This window comes from Mytilus edulis, chromosome 12 (genome assembly GCF_963676685.1).
Source record: "Mytilus edulis chromosome 12, xbMytEdul2.2, whole genome shotgun sequence".
Lineage (NCBI taxonomy): Eukaryota > Metazoa > Mollusca > Bivalvia > Mytilida > Mytilidae > Mytilus > Mytilus edulis.
The window spans coordinates 31,141,172-31,161,196 of record NC_092355.1 but is presented as its reverse complement, the minus strand read 5'-3'; the positions used below and the strand labels follow the sequence as shown (position 1 = coordinate 31,161,196).

General features: G+C 31.5%; 1 protein-coding gene across 1 annotated transcript; it reads left to right on the top strand.

Moving 5' to 3' along the window:
• The first annotated feature begins 13,645 nt into the window (after positions 1 to 13,645).
• On the top strand, positions 13,646 to 15,931 carry LOC139499509 (uncharacterized). Its single transcript, XM_071288219.1, has 2 exons — positions 13,646 to 14,866; positions 15,554 to 15,931. Exons 1-2 carry the CDS (start codon positions 14,054 to 14,056, stop codon positions 15,854 to 15,856), a joined length of 1,116 nt encoding a protein of 371 aa, XP_071144320.1. The 5' UTR covers positions 13,646 to 14,053; the 3' UTR covers positions 15,857 to 15,931.
• The last annotated feature ends 4,094 nt before the right edge of the window (positions 15,932 to 20,025 follow it).

Here is a 20,025-nt window from a genome sequence, read left to right as displayed (position 1 = left end):
CGCCATGGCTAAAAATGAAAAAGACAAACAGAAAAACAATAGTACACACGACACAACATAGAAAACTAAAGAATAAACAACACGAACCCCACCAAAAACACGGGGTGATCTCAGGTGCTCCGGAAGGGTAAGCAGATCCTGCTCCACATGTGGCACCCGTCGTGTTGCTTATGTGATTACAACATGTACAAATACGGTAAATAGTCTAATTCGGTAGGTCATATTCATGAAAGGGGAGGGGATTGTAGTTACGACGGAAGGAACATATCCGATATCATTTGTGAAACGGTTATTCCATAACGGTCAACCAACTCGTGATGGCGTCCGTAAAATTTACGAAGGGATGATTTCAACTTCACCATTTGGAATTCTTGGTTTAATAGCTTCCTTGTGAGCAGCAAACCTCTATCAAGAAATCATGATAGGAAATGCAAGCACGGGTATATCGTATCAATTGGGAGATATATACCCCGTATGCAGGTGCTGCTGGAATGTTGCTACTTAGAAATGGAAAGTTCACAATTGGAAAGCTGAACTCATCTCTTTTGTCGTAAAGTTTTGTTTTCAACCGACCCTCATTGTCAATTTCTAGATGTAAGTCAAGATATGAAGCCGACTTAACTGTATCTGTAGTATCCTTTATCTCTAGTTCGATTGGATAGATGCGTTCCACATAGTCACCAAATTTTGAATTGTTTAGTGAAAGAACATCATCTATATAGCGGAAAGTAGAGTTAAAGGATATTGCTAACTTCTTATCTTTCTTCCTAAGAAGTTCCTGCATGAAGTCAGCCTCATAATAATAAAGAAACTAGTAGGCGAGTAGAGGGGCACAGTTTGTTCTCATTGGAATGCCGACAGTCTGTTGAAAAACACGTCCAAATATGTTGTCAATCAAGAAATCAAGCATCTTGATAATATCAGTTTCAGAGAATTTTTTGTTTGAATCAGAGTGATTCTTTACAAGATTTATCCCTCCCTAAGACAAGATACTTGTATCTACGTTGGCCATTCTTTTTTATGAAGCAAAGTAATACCAACTCTTTCAATTTGTCTTTTAGTTTGGAATGTGGAATACTTGTGTACAGAGTAGAAAAGTCAAATGTTTAGATAAAGGATACTACAGATACAGTTAAGTCGGCTTCATATCTTGACTTACATCTAGAAATTGACAATGACTGTCGGTTGAAAACAAAACTTTACGACAAAAGAGATGATTTCAGCTTTCCAATTGTGAACTTTCCATTTCTAAGAAGCAACATTCCAGTAGCACCTGCATACGGGGTATATAACTCCCAATTGATACGATATTCCCGTGCTTGCATTTCCTATCATGATTTTCTTGATAGAGGGTTACTGCTCACAAGGAAGCTATTAAACCAAGAGTTCCAAATGGTGAAGTTGAAATCATCCCTTCGTAAATTTTACGGACGCCATCACTAGTTGGTTGACCGTTATGGAATAACCGTTTCACAAATGATATCGGATATGTTCCTTACGTCGTAACTACAATCCCCTTCCCTTTCATGAATGTGACCTACCGAATTAGACTTTTTACCGGATTTGTAATCACATAAGCAACACGACGGGTGCCACATGTGGAGCAGGATCTGCTTACCCTTCCGGAGCACCTGAGATCACCCCTAGTTTTTGGTGGGGTTCGTGTTGTTTATTCTTTAGTTTTCTATGTTGTGTCTTGTGTGCTATTGTTTTTCTGTTTGTCTTTTTCATTTTTATGAAACGGTTATTCCATAACGGTCAACCAACTCGTGATGGCGTCCATAAAATTTACGAAGCGATGATTTCAACTTCACCATTTGGAACTCTTGGTTTTATAGCTCCCTTGTGAGCAGCAAACCTCTATCAAGAAAATCATGATAGGAAATGCAAGCACGGGAATATCGTATCAATTGGGAGTTATATACCCCGTATGCAGGTGCTGTTGGAATGTTGCTACTTAGAAATGGAAAGTTCACAATTGGAAAGCTGAAATCATCTCTTTTGTCGTAAAGTTTTGTTTTCAACCGATCCTCATTGTCAATTTCTAGATGTAAGTCAAGATATGAAGCCGACTTAACTGTACCTGTAGTATCCTTTATCTCTAGTTCGATTGGATAGATGCGTTCCACATAGTAAATTAAATGTCGTGTTTTTTAAAGTATTTGTTGTAATTTTGTCGTTTTTCTCTATTTTGTAATTATAATATTGCCTGTTTTTTTTTTACATATTGGTTATAAAAAAAAAATCACATCTATTGCGTCATTGTTCAAATACTGAAATTACAGTCAAACATACTATGTGATTTAGTCCTGGTATCTATGATGAGTTTATTGACACAATTGAATAAATTTCAATTTTGCATTGGATGAATTATATACCATTATTTCACAGTCAAATAGAAAGGAAGACAATAAACTAGTACTCGCAAATGAGATTGCATCATAATGAGACGAACTACATCGAGATATGCTAGAGGGAAAGATGCAGTGTTCATCAACAGCCATTTGTCTCTATAACATGTTTAGTCTGATCTCGTCTTTACAGGTCAATGTTTGTTATTTGGAAAATTTCTGAAATTATAAACTTTACTGACGACAAACATCAGTCGGTTTAACTACTTGTCGAAGTATTTGCATCAAAATGATGAACAAAAGTGTAAACAATACAAGTCCTTGCATGTCTATATATGTTCCTTACGTCGTAACTACAATCCCCTTCCCTTTCATGAATATGACCTACCGAATTAGACTATTTACCGGATTTGTAATCACATAAGCAACACGACGGGTGCCACATGTGGAGCAGGATCTGCTTACCCTTCCGGAGCACCTGAGATCACCCCTAGTTTTTGGTGGGATTCGTGTTGTTTTTTCTTTAGTTTTCTATGTTGTGTCGTGTGTACTATTGTTTTTCTGTTTGTCTTTTTTATTTTTAGCCATGGCGTTGTCAGTTTGTTTTAGATTTATGAGTTTGACCGTCCCTTTGGTATCTTTCGTCCCTCTTTTATAGGTCAATTAATCAAAATTTTCAAATGGTAATCAGAAACGAATTATAATCTTTTTCACATGATTTGAAATCTGAGTCAGAATCAATACAAGTTTTTTAATCTTTCTAGTAGTGTATTGGAAACAAATTGCAGTTCAGTTAAAACAAAATTTTAATAGATATTTTGCAGGTCTCATAACATACACACATGGGTTGCAACGGAGTGTGTACGTACGTTTAACTGCTTTGCGGTAACTAATTGATATTTGTATTTTACACATGACATCAATCTTTATCTAATTTAAAAAGAAAAAGTTTTAACAGAGAATGACTAATAATCTTCGTGGTTTAAAAAAAAGAAAGATCTGACATTCAAGGTAGCTAATTTATACAAAGCACATACCAAATGAGAATAATCTCTTTAAAAATCTCGTAGTAATATTGAGTTATTTATACCGTCCATTGTTAAAAGTCGAAGAGATGAATACTCAGAGAATGTAGATCACTGTCATCCCTAACTACCGCCGCGCAAGGTTTTGTGTAACGCACTATGTTTCATTTCTTCTTGCTTAGACTGTTGTCTACTGTCATGACATTTTTCTTTATTTATGGCTTATGAGTTTAGATATTTCTTTTTATTTTCCACCTCTTAATTTTATACAACGAACAAAAGACATAATTAACCTGAGTGTCAAAGAAATATAATAATAGTTATGGTATCTTCTTGTGATTTGTTTTTTTTAAAACGTCACGTTTGAAGATTGCAATCTGATTTAAATGAATCGTTGCATGTAGCAATATAAGATAATTTTGCACAACACATTACTTATTGAGGAAGCAATTTATGTTAAACTTTTAACGAAACAACATGATTATTGTAAGGATTGCATGTCGGCAAAGCATTACTGTCATTTCCTATTGTAATCAACATGTCAAACTAATTGTCAGTTTATCATAGTTTTAAAAGGAGAAGACATGTTGTATTTCATTCGTTATGTAAATGGCTGCACTGTGTAATATCAAATTGTATAAATTTACAGTTAAATATGTTCTAAACTAAATTGCTGTTGTTCGTGTTTTGAAAAAAAATGTACTTGGTTGCTTAGATAGAGAATCAACACCCGTAACATTCGTTATAGGAAATACAATACATCATTACAAGCAGATCAACAATTGATATCTATAACATGTATAGTGAGTGTTAAATGAAGCATTATCGTACGAGTCATTGTTGAAAGTGTCGGTAATACTTAGCTGAAACTAATTGCATCTTCACTGTCTAGCTCGGTCTTTAGTTACGATTATTTAGCTCTTGGTTTTTGGTTCTTATATTCAACATATTCAATATGCATTGTGGGTTGCTGATATCCATATACAATTCACATCGTTGACAGATAAAGGCAACAACTGATATTAAACATAAGTTTTACAAATTGTTAGAAATAAAATGAGGATAAAAAAAATGAAAATGAAAACAAAAACACAAAAAAAAAAAACTGGATCTCTGAAATGAAGAACGTGGAAAACAATATAGACAAAACACACGTCTAAATTATTGCATTATATTCTTATCATCGTTGATTTGTTATCAACAAAATCTTGGGGATAAACAAGGACAATTATGGACTTCGATATTATCATTAGTACTCCCATGAGATGTAATATCTACATTTTATCTAAGGTCAAACAGAAAATGTAGTCGTGCCGTCGTGGTATTTGACTCATAAATGATTTTAAATTATAATTCGTACACTCAAATGAACATAAGATATTTATCAAATAACCACAAACTCTTCCATGGGAACCGCAACTTGCAGAGACAAGTGCACATTTAATCATAAATATGAGTATAATATTTCGTTGCAAGTTCATATTTATATATAAATACACAGGTATTAAGTACCTTGTACTGGTTTTGCCATACTTGTGGGCCACAAATCTGAAAATAAATAATATAATTAATACTATTATTTATTAGGCAAAATGCTACTGTACACTTTGAATGCACTGGCTCAAATGACTTTAAACCACCTGAGTTCACTCGTGCATGAACTCAATATCCCAATCGAACCGACCTTACTATAATTAACCAAACACGTGTCAACTATAAACAAACATCATTTTACATGTTCGATTTTGTATAACTTTCATAAATACATATAATAAGTGAATGACTCCGATTCGAGTCTGGATAAGACATGTTAAATGACGTGATGATCTGAAAAAAAAACCCCGAAATATTGTACTGTGATCATAATGATAGTATTTATCGAAATTAACAAATGTTTGACAAACATCTCAAAATTTACATGATTTTATCCTTTAAAAAGTTGAATACACACACGCTATTGGGAATACGGTAGGGAAATGATGGATTTCTATCGTATCAGTAATATAAATATGGGATGTATTATGTATTATCCTATACTTAAAACTTAAAGAAAATAATGGTATAATTGTACCCCATGATAACATTAATTTGTTCATATTATTATTCATTAAATTTGAAGTATTGCTTTAGCCATATGATATGACTCTTGTTATCAACTACTTCCTGTTAATATCATCTGCTTCCGTTTTATATCGGCTGCTTCCGGTCATTATTGCATGCTTTTCTGTAACGTTACCATTACATTTAGACGTTATTCGGCAAATTCCAGAAAAAAGTTTTAACAATAGTTTTTGTGTGTATGTCTTCTGCTGAAGTATATGATAAAAAGAACATAACATGTAATTGTTCATATCAGACCCCTTATCAGCCCTAGGTCAAGATATCAGCCCGAGAGCCGACAGACTGTATATATTCTGTAAATTTTAAATATAATTAAATTTCTCGACAATTGCTGTTTCATGATTTTATCCTTAAAAAAGTTGAATACACACACGATATTTGGAATACAGTAGGGAAATAATGGATTTCTATCGTATCAGTAATATATATATATATATGGGATGTATTATGTATTATATATATTTGTTCTAAAGTCAAACAGAGAAGGTAGTCTTGTCGCCGTAGAAGTTGATTAATACATATTTACAAAAGTGAATGTCTCCGACTCGATTCTGAATACTGTCCGAATAAGACATGTTTTATGACGAGACGATCTCAAAATTATGAATATTGAAAACATTGTACTTTTAAAAAATATTTAAAGTATTTATCGAACAAAAAATAAAGAGTTTGACAAAACATCCCTTTTCGACTCGCCAATAACATGTAATGATACCACTTTCTCGTTCTGTCTGTTTTCCGTTTATCTGTCATCATATGTATGATTGATGATTGAATCAAATTTAATTTTATTTTGTTCGAGCAGTGGAGAAGTATTGATTTCGAAACAACTAATACGCGAACAGCTTATTCTGAGATCAGTCCTATATATTATCTGTATTATGTGCATTCTTACTCGTACTTGGATCCCCAATCCGAAAGTTATTATAAACTTCTATTTTCATATTTATTCGGGAAGTTTACTTTTTTTAAATTAAAAAAAAATCTATATATATAAATGTGTGCACTAACTGTTTGTTACTAAGTCCGCGACAGCTTTTAAATCGAAATAAGTGTCTTGACAATTGTTATTAGATGATTATATCTTTAAATTGTTAGATTACAGTACACAAAAAGACAATTATGAGCTATATCTACTACCCCACTACGTGCATAAGAGGTATTATATAGACTTTTAATATCGTCAACAGTCTCAAGAGAAACAAGTTTTTAATTTGATTCAGCAACAGTTTGATAGATCTGTCTATAATGTTTACAGAGTCAGGAAAACATCTTGTTTTGGTATTTAATGTTACTCGTTAACAAATAAAGAAAATGTAACAAAGTCATGAAATATGATCTCCCTTGACGGAGATATTTTTTGAAAAAATTGTTAAAAGAACGCGATAAATAAAAATAGATAAAAAGAGTATATTCGTTTAAAGTTGTACACCTCTGAGGTGACAACAATTTCGAGAATTAATCCATTTTTTCTTAATCTGATTTTTTGGTTTATATGAGTGTAAAAAAATAATTGGCGAAGAAAACATCATATGGTGGTGCACTTCTTTTTGGCTACAACCCTTTGAAAGTACCAAATTTTGATGATTTTTTCCATTTTTCATCCATTTTTACCTATTTTTGTTGCTATTATCGTTAATTAAATTATTGTTCATACTTTCAATAAAGACGAAGTGGACCAATGTGAATAAATTTAACTTAAAACAACTATAGGAAGGTGTTAATATAAGACAGTTTAGTCATATTTTGGTGCTTTTTTGTGTCAAATTTACCATGCTGTCAATTTTGAAAATTTGTGACTTTTCCCAATTTTAGGAAAATCATGCATATTATTTCAACTTCTAAGTTCTGAATGATTGAAACAAAATTCATATAATAGAAATTTGAAAAAAGTGATATGGGATGTACATGTTTCTTGTAAAATCATGTCTTGTAACCCTCACCCATTTTCGCAAAATTTTGGCTAAAAAGACTGACTTGATTGGTAATAAAATTTGAATAAATTCATTATTCAAACACTTATTATTGCAACTACACAATTTGTTTTACAGAGTTGCGTTTGGTTATAACACTATTTTAAATTTATTGATATTGTCCACTTGTATGACATGTTTTGGAAATAATTCCAGAACGTGATTTCAACGAGACTTAAACGTCAGAAGACTACATCCTTAAGGAATCCATCTTTTCTTTCTAATGAACCAGATTGACATTTGTTTTAGTAATTAAGGAAGTTCATTTGTTATGTTTTGGATTTTTTGTCAGATTTTCAGAATCCACTGGTTTTATCCATTTGATGAATGCCTTAAAAGAATTTGCCGACATACCCCAATTTTTCTTTTTACAAATCTTTTACATTTATAAATATAAACCATTAAAGTCTGATAAAATCTTTGTTATTTTTTATTAGTTTTTTTTAGAACTTGAACTTGTCAATGATAATGCTATGAAAAATCAAGAAAGAATAGCACATTGACCCTTTTTTATTTTCGCTCTGTTGGTTCCTTTAATAATCCTCTATCAATATATACTGGTGTTATGAAAAGATTATTATTTTGAAATTAAGTAGCGAACTTAAAACAAATACAATATGGAATACTATAGAATAGTATTTCAAAATCATTTCTCTTTTCACATTTCAAGGAAATATCAAAGGCAAACCAGCTTACACAACAACTGCAAAACGTCAAAAAAACATGTGTAAAAAAATGTATTAACAACAAAAAACTTGTGTAAATAAAATGTATTTACTATTGATATGCGTCAACAACAAAAAAAAAAAAAAAAAAAAAAGTTAATAACGACATAGACAAAGATTGAAATAGTATTACGTTTACAAAACATAAAGTTTTTAACAATAATAAAATCATGGAAGATACCCAAAAATCGGTTACCCAAATGATTAATAGCTTTTACATGTTTTAAGCACACTTGGTTTGAAAAACTTAGAAACATTTAGAAAAAGGACATGCACTCAAAAAGAAGATAGATGGAGTAAGCCAAATGTTTGATGTGTTTTTAAAAGATTTTAATTTTGCCATTTGATAAGCCAGTTTACGTTTGAATTTTTCTCAGAGCTCGTTATTTAAAAAACATATGTCATGTTAAATATTTTGATATGATAAGGTATTACTGTATCAATTTGTATGTTTACAGTTTATTGATGCATTTTGTTATAATGAAAACAAATTTAAATTACCGTCAAAACAATGATTGACAATGATATTGTAGATTGTATCTTTACAAGTGATTTCCAGGTATTTTGATGGAAGCAATCAGGGTTACACACGTTTACATTTTATTGGTTTATAAATTATTTTTAGAATCAAGTGTAACATTTCAAGGGTTTTCCCAAGGTTTCTTCCCATTGAAATTTAAAACTTAATACAAAAACCAACTAGTGACCTGCTGAGAAGGGTCTGTGTACCTGTCCAAAACATCAGATGTAATTTTTTTTTCGAATGTGTTCATGTTCCACAATCTTATGTTTGTGTGGTGTTTTATAGACTGCTGTTTGTCTGCGTCCATTTTTTTGATGTGGTGTTTTCTGCATCTCGACAAATCATGGTTTGTGTTGTCCGTTTAGTATATTTCATTGTATTTTAAGAAAATGATTACACTGTTTAAATGCTTTGCGTTATTCCTAATGTATAAAATTGAAACTGTTACACGTAGATTTGCATAATTTTAGTACGCATGTGCTTTGAAATACACCAAAGTTGCTGTTTTTCCTATAAGCATTTTGGTTAACCAATCATGATATGAAATATTGATACATTCTAATAGTTTATTTGCACGGAGATCATCGAAATTCAAACATTTTCCCAAGCGTAAGTTATGTCATTATGATATGACAGAACTGCTTTATTCTAACTTTGACGAACACGAGTTATAAGCAGATTATAAAAGAAATAAATTCAACGAAGAAAGAGTACACGTTTGGAAATATTGAGCAAAAAGATATAGATTTAGCTGTTCAATATCAATAATATTTCTTCTGTGATATTAGATAGTAAGAAACCGGTATCCAAAAGTACCCTAAAGTTATACAAGCTTTAACTTTTAGTATGTTCTTCTTGTACTATTCCCTTGAGAACGTCATGCTGTTATCTTTTGATAAACCTTTGGGAAAAATATATAACAGAGAAAGCGTGATTATAACGTGATTATTATGGCTTTTAAAACTAATGGTATTCATAATCAATCGTTTGATATCAATTGTCATGAATAGTAGTGGTTAGCGGGCAAACTGTTTTATTTGAACCTGGTAGATAAAACCACAAGATTCAAAATATGTAATAAAAGTCAATATTAGCCTTACGAGAGAAAGAATTAACAAGTACATCTAATATATATGATCACGTTTGTATTTTATTTTCTACAATTAAAAATAAATAGAAGATGAAACAATTTAATTCTTAAGTGACCTGGCTCTAATAAAGAAAGAATCATGGGTTTTTATGACGAGTCAAACTTAGAGTCACGCAATCAGTTCAATAGTTTATTAGATCTGGCCAAGACTGTGTACGCAATATAACAAATAAAATTGTGTAGGCATTTCTCAGAGTATGACTAACTTCCTACTGTTATGACACTGTAGTTCTCGTTTTCTAAGTACTCATTTTAGTTGATGGTTCTATTCGATTCTATATTCTGACCTCCTTAACGGAAATAAAATGTATACAAATGCGGGTAAAATATCACGTTGTGATTGGTTTAGCGCCGTCACGTGGTGATACGATGTTAGATCTAGAGCTAGTTGTATATGCTGTGTAGTTGTTTGAGTTAAACTGTTGCTGGTGAAACTACGTTTCTGTGGGTAATGTAAGCTCTGTATTATTTCGAAACTGACATAATTTATAACCAACATTATTTAACTGTGATATTAAATATCTATAAATCATTAAGAAATTGAGATTCTGTGTCCCTTCGGCATCATTTCGGGGCCTTTTATAGCTGACTATGCGGTATGGGCTAGTTGTTAATTTATGTGTCATTTGGTCTCTTGTGGCTAGTTGTCTCATTAACAATCATACCGCATCTTCTTTTTTATATTGCAATTGACTATATATAAATTTGGCTGTTATTGTGTGACCATTCTGGTCTTATATAAACTTTTTACTGTTCGGTACTCTTATAACACTGGCTTTCGAATATGAACCCGAACTTTAACGTTTCTGATAAAAGTTAATCTAAACGAAAACTTTGGTCGTATGAAATGTATAATATCGATTTGTTTATAACAAAACAAAGACTGGTAATGAAAAAAAGTTTCAGACATGGAAAGGCACGTGCTTACAAAAGAAAAATATATAGTTTCATATTCAATATTTTGATATAATTGGGTAAAGCAGTGGCCGAGCAGTCTAAGTACATTGTAATCCAACTACTGTTTGAATAGACTGTCACAGATGTTGCGAGTTTGAACCACGCAAGTGCCTGCACTCGCTACTACTTAAAAGAGGGACGAAAGATACCAAAGGGACAGTCAAACTCATCAATCGAAAATAAACTGACAACGCCATGGCTAAAAATGAAAAAAGACAAACAGACAAACAATAGTACACATGACACAACAAAGAAAACTAAAGAAAAAACAACACGAACCCCACCAAAAACTAGGGGTGATCTCAGGTGCTCCGGAAGGGTAAGCAGATTCTGAGCAACATGTGGCACCCATCGTGTTGCTTATGTGATAACAAATCCGGTAAATAGTACTTAAACATCTATATTTCTTATTGTTTAGAAGCATATACAAGTTGAACTGTTAATAAACGTACAATGTATAATCATATAATTTCAAGTCACTGCTGACTTAAAGTGACTTTATTTCTGATATGTCTTTTGGTTATGCAACCACTGTTTGCCAAAGAAATAATAAGTAAATACAATAAACGTTCAGAAAAGCTTTTATAAGGGTTAAATTCAAGCCATATCCGTTGTAATTGTTATGTAATCAGAATATGTAATAAAAACTTTATAGCAGCTTTGACGTAGAGGAATAATAATAAGATTATATAATATATAAACACAACGAAATAGTAAAAGATCACACGTACAGATATCATAACTTAGACTTTTCATTCCTGATGTTAAATTTTAAGAACTAGGGTTGAGGAGTAGGTTTCGAAGCTAAATGTTCATTGGAAAAAAAAACACCCTGTCTTGTCTTATGTTAACGACTCTAATTACTTTTATATTATCTACTGTACGAACACATTGACCTGAGTACAATACCAATAAAAATCATTAAAGACATATTTAGTTCGAAAGTTTTATATGCACGATGATTGTTTTACTTGTCAGGTTTGAATGTAAAAATAGGAATAATCTTTGATTGACATATTTTTTTGGCTTATGTTGAAAGCCGTATTGCGACCTATATTTGTAAATTATGTGTCATGCGGTTTCTTGTTTCAATCATACCACATCTTCTTAATTTTATAAACACAAATAAAACCATTGTTATCAGGAAGCATTATTGGTCATCTATTAATGAAGGGTGTTACTGTTTTACTGTTTATAAACTGCCTAAATTCGCGCAGTATTTATCCTTAAATCATTTCCAACAGACACAACTAACTTAAACGTCATGTCGATAATATAAATCTATCAGTTACGGAATTTAACAGGCTCTAGAAATGAGAACAAGTGGATTTTCAGTAAAACAGGAACATTGTATTTAACATGTCGTAAGAGAGATTGTATAATATAAAAGTTTACTTCATTGACATACGTTTAAAATATAAATGAATGTTTATTCTAAAGCCATGAAGGCTTCTGTTATCTACACTAACAAGTAAAAAAATCAAACACTCAAATCTTCAACAATTAAGGCAGCACGGTAGTATTTGTATTCCAGAATTTAAGTTGCTCTTTTGTGTACCCTTCCTAAATCAATGTATCTGAACAGTGTGATTGGACAAACAACACTTTCCCAAACTGAGGGATTAACCACGTGTTAAAAAAATATGATTTTTTTTTACATACAGATGAAAATGAATTTTTGAGATTTAAAAAACAAATTGTATTCATTGCACGATAAAAGAAAATAAATAACTTACAGTGAATAACACTCTACATCCAGGGTCTGCACGACATAACAGACACAAACATTCTAAAACATATAAACATAAAACTCTGCTGCTGATGACTTCGGTTAATGTCTCATTATTATAAATCTCTGATACAGGAGATTACGATGGAGACACCCGTCAAGTTTACAATTGCACAGTCACGTAAGTTCAAACGAAAGTACATTAATCTGTTTAAAATATAGTTTCATTCAATTTAAAAAAAAAAGATTTTTTTATATTGTAATTGTTTCCCTTGTCATACAGTACATAATACTTTATGAAAATTATTCATATCACATAGTATGTATTACATTTTTTTGTACTTTATCATTAATCCTATTTTAAGACCTACTTTAGAATTTTTTGCCTCGTTGAAAACATAGTTCAGATAATATTTCGTTTCCGGGTTAAGATTGTTGGATAACGATAATTTTTCCTGTTGTGGATAAACACTGTATAAGTGTGCGACATGTGTATATTTAAAAAATGATGCTGGACTTTTTTGTGGAGACATTTACAGGTAAATTTTAGATATAATTGAATAACACTTAAGAGATTTAATTGTCAAAATAAGTATTTTTGACAGGAACATGTTATTTTTTATAAATGCTCTGTACCAAGTCAGAAATAATATGCAGCTGCTATCAAATAGTTTGTGTTTATGTGCATGATATGTGTTAGTGTTTGCTTTTGTTGCATTTTGGTGTTCATCTATTTCCCTTTTATATTTGATGTGCTCCACTCGGTTTTGATTTGTAACCAAACTTTGTTTTTTCTTAATGTATTTTTGACTTTTGAACACCAGTATATCACTGTTGCCTTTATTGATGTTCTTGAATATGTATGTTATCTGTAACAAAAAGGAACATAAAACTAACATTTAATCAAAGACGGAAGGAAAGGTTTGCATAATGGTTTTATAGCTGCAATGTACAAAGTGGTCGAGAGGCCCCGGTGGACGACTCGTCTAAGCTGTTCAATAAACATTTATCATTTAACCAATCACAGATAGCAACTGGTATTGTGATAGATTAAGAAGAAAAAAGAAAATATATTAGTTTCTTGCTTTTTTACATTTCAGTTTCAAATAAGCCGTCTACTAAAAACCAATAACAACAACAACATTTCAGTGTGTCTGATGTACAGTTATGACTGGATGTTTATGAGAGAACGATTAAAATATCGCAAAAACGTGTTGTAGTGCTTGTTCAAAGATAAATTGTAAAGAGTGTGCTAAAGAAAAACAGGCAATTTGTCTCTTCGCATCAATTAATTCTTAAGTGACTGATCATGTTTAAGTGAGAGCACTATTTCTCTTATCGAAATTTCAAATATTGCAGACTCGATAGTGATAACAAAAAACTGTATCGTTTTATTAAACGCATAATCAATCTATATTTAACCTGTATCTTTCGAAATATTTACCCAACTGTAAACCGTTGTGCCGATTCAGCTAGCCACGATAGTGTGGAAAGGAGCTATGACAGCAGACGCTTTGCAAAACCGTTTAAAAGACCTCAGAACATTTTTGATGACATCGCTTAAAGCAGTTGAAATAAATCTTAAGGAGAAGAATGATATTCTACAAATCGTATCGTCTTTTAGACTAGATATTGAAAAACGTCTTAACGAGCTTGAGAAAGATATAACAAATAAAATACAGGAACAGTACAATACATGCCGACAGCTTCTGATTAAACAGAGAGACATATTAAAGAAACAGGAGAGAGACATTATTGGTAGAGAAGACGATTTAAAAGCATTGCAAGTATGTACAAATGAAATACAATATGCTCAAACAATTAAAACATTAGACGTTAGCACCCACAAATTCGAAACAGAAATGAACAGTAAGATGACTACAACAATGTTAACATTTGAACCAAATGATTTGATATCTCAAATTATCACTACTGTTAAATCGATTGGTAATATTCGTGTGTCAAAAACAAATTGGGAAAAATACTATGTTCGTCTAAATTTAAAATTGAAATGTAATGCAAGAAATGGACGCTGGATGGGATTTTACAGTCAGTTCAACATCCAACATAAAATTGACCTCTACATGGATTTTTCAGAAGGAAGTGTGACAGGTGGAGGAATCGATAAGCATGGTCAATTTACTATTGCTGGTGCATGGGACGTTTATACTAGAGAAATTCAGTTCAGTAAGCGAAACAAAGGTGAAAACAGTGTTGATTACGATGGTCAGCTTTCACAGGATGGTTGTATGATAGACGGATGGTTAAATGGGTGTAGCTCTTGTGACAAATTCAAGATATCATTTGTTTCCGTATGTATTTAATTTTTACACCACAAGTAAAACAGTTTATACCGGTAAATATCTCATCATGACACAAACCGCGATCCTCACTTATATTGTTCTACGCAGAAATTCCCATTTTAGCATTTACATTTCGTTAAACTATATATATATATATATATTCAACTCGTCTAAACATCAACCCAACAATGTTAGATCTGTAAATTTGCTTTCGCAAATTTTTGGTTCTTCCCTCGCCGGGATTCGAACCCATGCTACTGTGATATCGTGACATATATATATATATCCTTAAGCTTTATTCCGTACACAGCTTAAACATTACAATGTGGTCACTTAAAGGACACTTACGAGTGCACATACAGCCAAGGTTTACATGATTATCACGAGTCTTCAATGCTCTTTAGAATGCTCTGCTACTTTTAAGTATTTACATTTATTCATTTTTTTTTGGCCAGAAAGGAGAACTTTGTTCTTATTTTATATCAATGGTAAGTAACTTACTGCAATGAACACACTCTCTAACTTTTTTTTGGATTTAAATTACTTGTTGACACACATTTTTAAATATGTTTTTTTTCCCAGAATATTGAAGAAAATGTTAGAATGTCTTCCTTTTCAAAAGAAAGCTTTGCTCAGTACAAGATTTTTGTTTGTTTTGCACAACTTTCATTAATTCGTATTTTTTTTTATTTTTAGTCATTCAATGCAGTCTCTGGACGTTGGACTGGTTCCTACAATCAATATGGTGCTCGCCATGCCTTTATGATAGACATTGCGTTTGACGATGACAGAGTCAGCGGGCAAGGAGATGACGGAATAGGCAAATTTAGTATTAACGGTGATGGGAACTCTTCAACTGGTAAACTACAATTCTATAAGCAGTACCACGGTGCACATAATGTAGATTACAGTGGTCAACTATCATGCAACGGCCGTAGCATGCACGGAATATATAATGTCAGAGGTCTTTCTGACAGTTTTACTATGACGGTCACATAATTTTGACATGATACTGTTTAAAACTTAACATGGTCATCAAATCTGAATAAATATTTGTTTACAACACGTTATTGTTGACCCTACAGAATATAGCAATTCTAAGTCTCTTCGTCGGCGTCATAATAAAACATATTTTAGTTCAGTCTGTGGTTAATTTCTATTAACATTAAATACGTTGTCAAAGTTTTATTAAATTTAATGATACTTGTACAAAAACCTTTCCTTAGTCAAAGTAAAAAGTATTTTGAATATAAGTAAACTCATCATAGATACCAGGATTGAAATTTTATATTTGCGCCAGACGCCTGTTTTGTTTACAAAAGACTCATCAGCGAAGGTCGAACAAAAAAATGTTTAAAAGGCCAAATAGTTTTTTTTATTATACGAATTTGTCTACTTCAACCGAATCCTTATCCTGTAAGGCACATTTTATGCAAAACCCAGCAGTTGTTTTCTTGACGAGGCACATACTCTCAATTTGTTAGTAGTCGACTTAATTCCTTTGAAATGTTTTACTCTGATTTGTATTTATTTAGGGAATATGTTGAAATACATTTTCGAGATTTCAACATAGGTTACATAACTGCTGACGCTTTTTTCTTTCCTTTTGTTAGAAAACAGGGTTTTTTTGGCAAATTTTAGGATAAATTATTTACACATGTTACATGTTCTGATGTTTGTCCCCGGTTTTGTGATTAGACTTGATTTGCTTAATCTCAATTATTTCCTGTGTTGTGTTACATGGGAACGTTTTTTTTTAGTCATATCAACTTTTTTTATAATTATGGTGTTTGTTTGCCGCACTGGGTTCCGCTCTTTTTTAAAACCAAACTTTAATTACGCATTTGTTCAGATAAGACTTTTTCATGTTTGTATCACTACTTTGTAATTTCCATGTACATACTACGTGTCTCTTTTCTGGATTCATTTTATTGAAGATTTAAGTTTTCATTTGTTTTTCGAATGTATGATAGAGAAAATGTGGATTAATTAGTGAAGAATTTTTTTTTATCATACATGTATATACCAAAGTGTACTTTGTCAAATTTATTTACATAGTTTAAAAAGCCATATTCGAAAATTTTATATTTCTACAGAAATTTATTAACTGTGTCGATCTGACGCTATATTTGTTGCAATTATTTACTTATTTTCTGTTTATGGATAGGCTTTGGAATATCTAAAGCTTGTCATACATGATATTCAATAACAATATGCATATGACCTGATATACATTTCGAGTTGCTTTTTTAATTGACAATTTTATAACATCTCGCTTAAATTCATATGTAACGAGGTACATGGTTGACAATAATTTGTGTATGGTGTTCTTATATATGAAACAAAACAACAACTCCAATCTAAAAATAATATTAGATAATTGTTCCATATAAGTTTAAAACACTGAGAAATGTATCGATTTATTTCTTATTGTTTTGACAGACATAAAGAAGGAAGTCCGTTGAGTAAAATTCCTGAGTTATTTCCGTGAAAACGTCAAATTTGAAGATTTAAATAGACTTATAACTGATATCAATAAGATCATCGGAAATTTCTGTTAAACGTTAATTAATTGATATAAGTCTTTCAGAAGACAACACGAACTTATAAACAGTGTAAACAAAATCAAAAATAGTTCAACATAATATGTGCTACGAACAATTTTGTCAGATACATTTTGTAGGGAGGATAATTCGTTGATATATTAATTACATTTACCATTCATAAAATTATTTAATGTAATTGCTGAGATGTAGTATAAAATGGGTTATACATGGTATTCTAATATGACGTGCTTTTTTCGCTTTATGAATAAACCCATACTCTAAATTCAATAATTTGTTTTTGCACATGCATATAAAGACTACTGCAGAATAATGAATGTTATCAAATTGGCATGCATTTAATATATTTCATTAACTTAAAACACTTCTAAACTAAATGATGCACATGTTGTTACTTATTCATTTATAATGAATGTAATGTGTTGCATTTCGAAATTGACATATTTGACCTAGATACGACAACCGTTCATGCTGGCTGTTCAAAAACTCCTCCCTCTGAAAAATCACAGTTTGTTTCTTTACAAACAAAAAAGGGAGGTTCATGGAAGAGCCTACACAATCGCTTAAGCCTTATACACATCGAACATATAAATTACCTTAATTGTCCTAATCAGAATCGGAATAATTGATGCAAGTTATACTTTATTGTAGTTTTAACATGGATAGGCATTATATTCGTGTTATTGTAGCCCTCACTATCGCTCGGGCAAAAATAATCACGAATATAATGCCTACCCATGTTAAACTACAACAAAGTATAGCTTGCATCAATTATTTCTTAATTATCATTTTTTTCGGTAAAATATTCCCAGCATTGTTAGGTGGACGACTCAAATTGACACTGACTCTTATGACGAATTGGTTTAACAAATCTTCAAATTTAATCAATAGTATTCATACTTAAACACTTTGTTAGAAAAAATGTATAAAATTAATTTCAGTGAAATGTATATTTTCAAGGTAATTATAGTAATGTAAATTGCTTATATAGAAAGTGTTATACATAGAATACCTAAGACTTATACCAAAGGGACATCAACACACGTACGTCAAAAATGAAGTGAGAACGACATGGCAAAAATAGATCAAAAGACCACTAAGAGTATACTAAACGCAACAACAAGAAACACCCCAAAACAACAAAATAGACTGCGCAAAAGAAACCTAATAAAAACCAGAGGTGAAATCAGATTTATTTCCTCATATTGATCCAATTATGTACACATGTATGTAGAAGAGGGATGAAAGATACCAGAGGGAGAGTCAAACTCATAGATTGAAAATTAACTAACAACGCCATTGCTTAAAATAAAAAGACAAACATACAAAAAATAGTACAGAAGACACAACATAGAAAACTAAGACTAAGCAATACGAACCCCACCAGAAACTTGGGTTGATCTCAGGTGCTCCGGAGGGTAAGCAGATCCTGCTTCACATGTGGCCCCCTCGTGTTGCTTATGTTGTTATGTTATATCAATTCGAGGACATTGTATGTCCGTTTTCAAATATTTTGATTGCATATTTTTATTTGAATTTGTTTAATCACCATAAACAATATAGATCAGGACAATTTATTACGCATGTATCTACCAAGACAACGTGCTTTATCAGTTCTATAAATATTTACAAGTGTAGTATTGTTATCGATACGACACTGTATTTGACGAAGTTATTTTCTGATTTACATTTTCGTATAGACTATTACAAATTAAGAGATTGTCATACATACAATGTTATAAGCATATAACAGTTTAATGAACGATATGCATTGTGTGTTACTGTTATTTCGAGTTGAGCTTTGTTAACATCTTACCAAATCTCGTTTAAATTCTATTTTTAAAAGACGAAAGGCGATAATGTGTTTATGAGGTCTTAAGAAAAAAAGAAGCAGAACAACAACTTTCAGACAAACTCAATATAAAATTAATTGAAAATGAATGTCAAAAATCTTCATTGTAATTGATCTATTAATGTACAAAATGTGTTTAATTAATTGTTTGTATTATACAGACACAAACAAGGAAATGCGTCAAGTCTAATTACGGAGTTGTTTTTTCCTGAAATATCACATTCAAAGATGTAAATAGACGTTATTTAGGACATACATAACATAGCATGATCAGTAATTGATATGAAACTGTTGACAGATAACGGGAACCGTGATAATAATTATAAATAAAGTGAAAACAGAAACGGAACGGCATTGTTTCAACAGTTTTCTATGTTTTTAAAACAAGAGAAAAATTAAACTAAATGTATCAACCAAAGATTTTTTAATTGCAAAGACCAATTGAATAATTAATCAATTTTTAAAGACAGATTCCCATGACACAGATATATCTATCTTTGCTCGATTTACCCTTTTAGGTGATTACACGCAATGAGTTGCTATGATCAATTTTACCCTTTTTTTGATGACTCAATTTTATATGGATTTTTTCATTATTTGCTTGTGTTAATGAACTAACACCTTTTACCATATGCATGAAGGTAGGAAGACACATCCCTAAACGGACGATTAAAAGGTGTCTTTATATTTAAATTTGATTAAATTGGCTGTTATAGTATGCTGAAAGCCGATCTCTACTGATGTAAGACGTG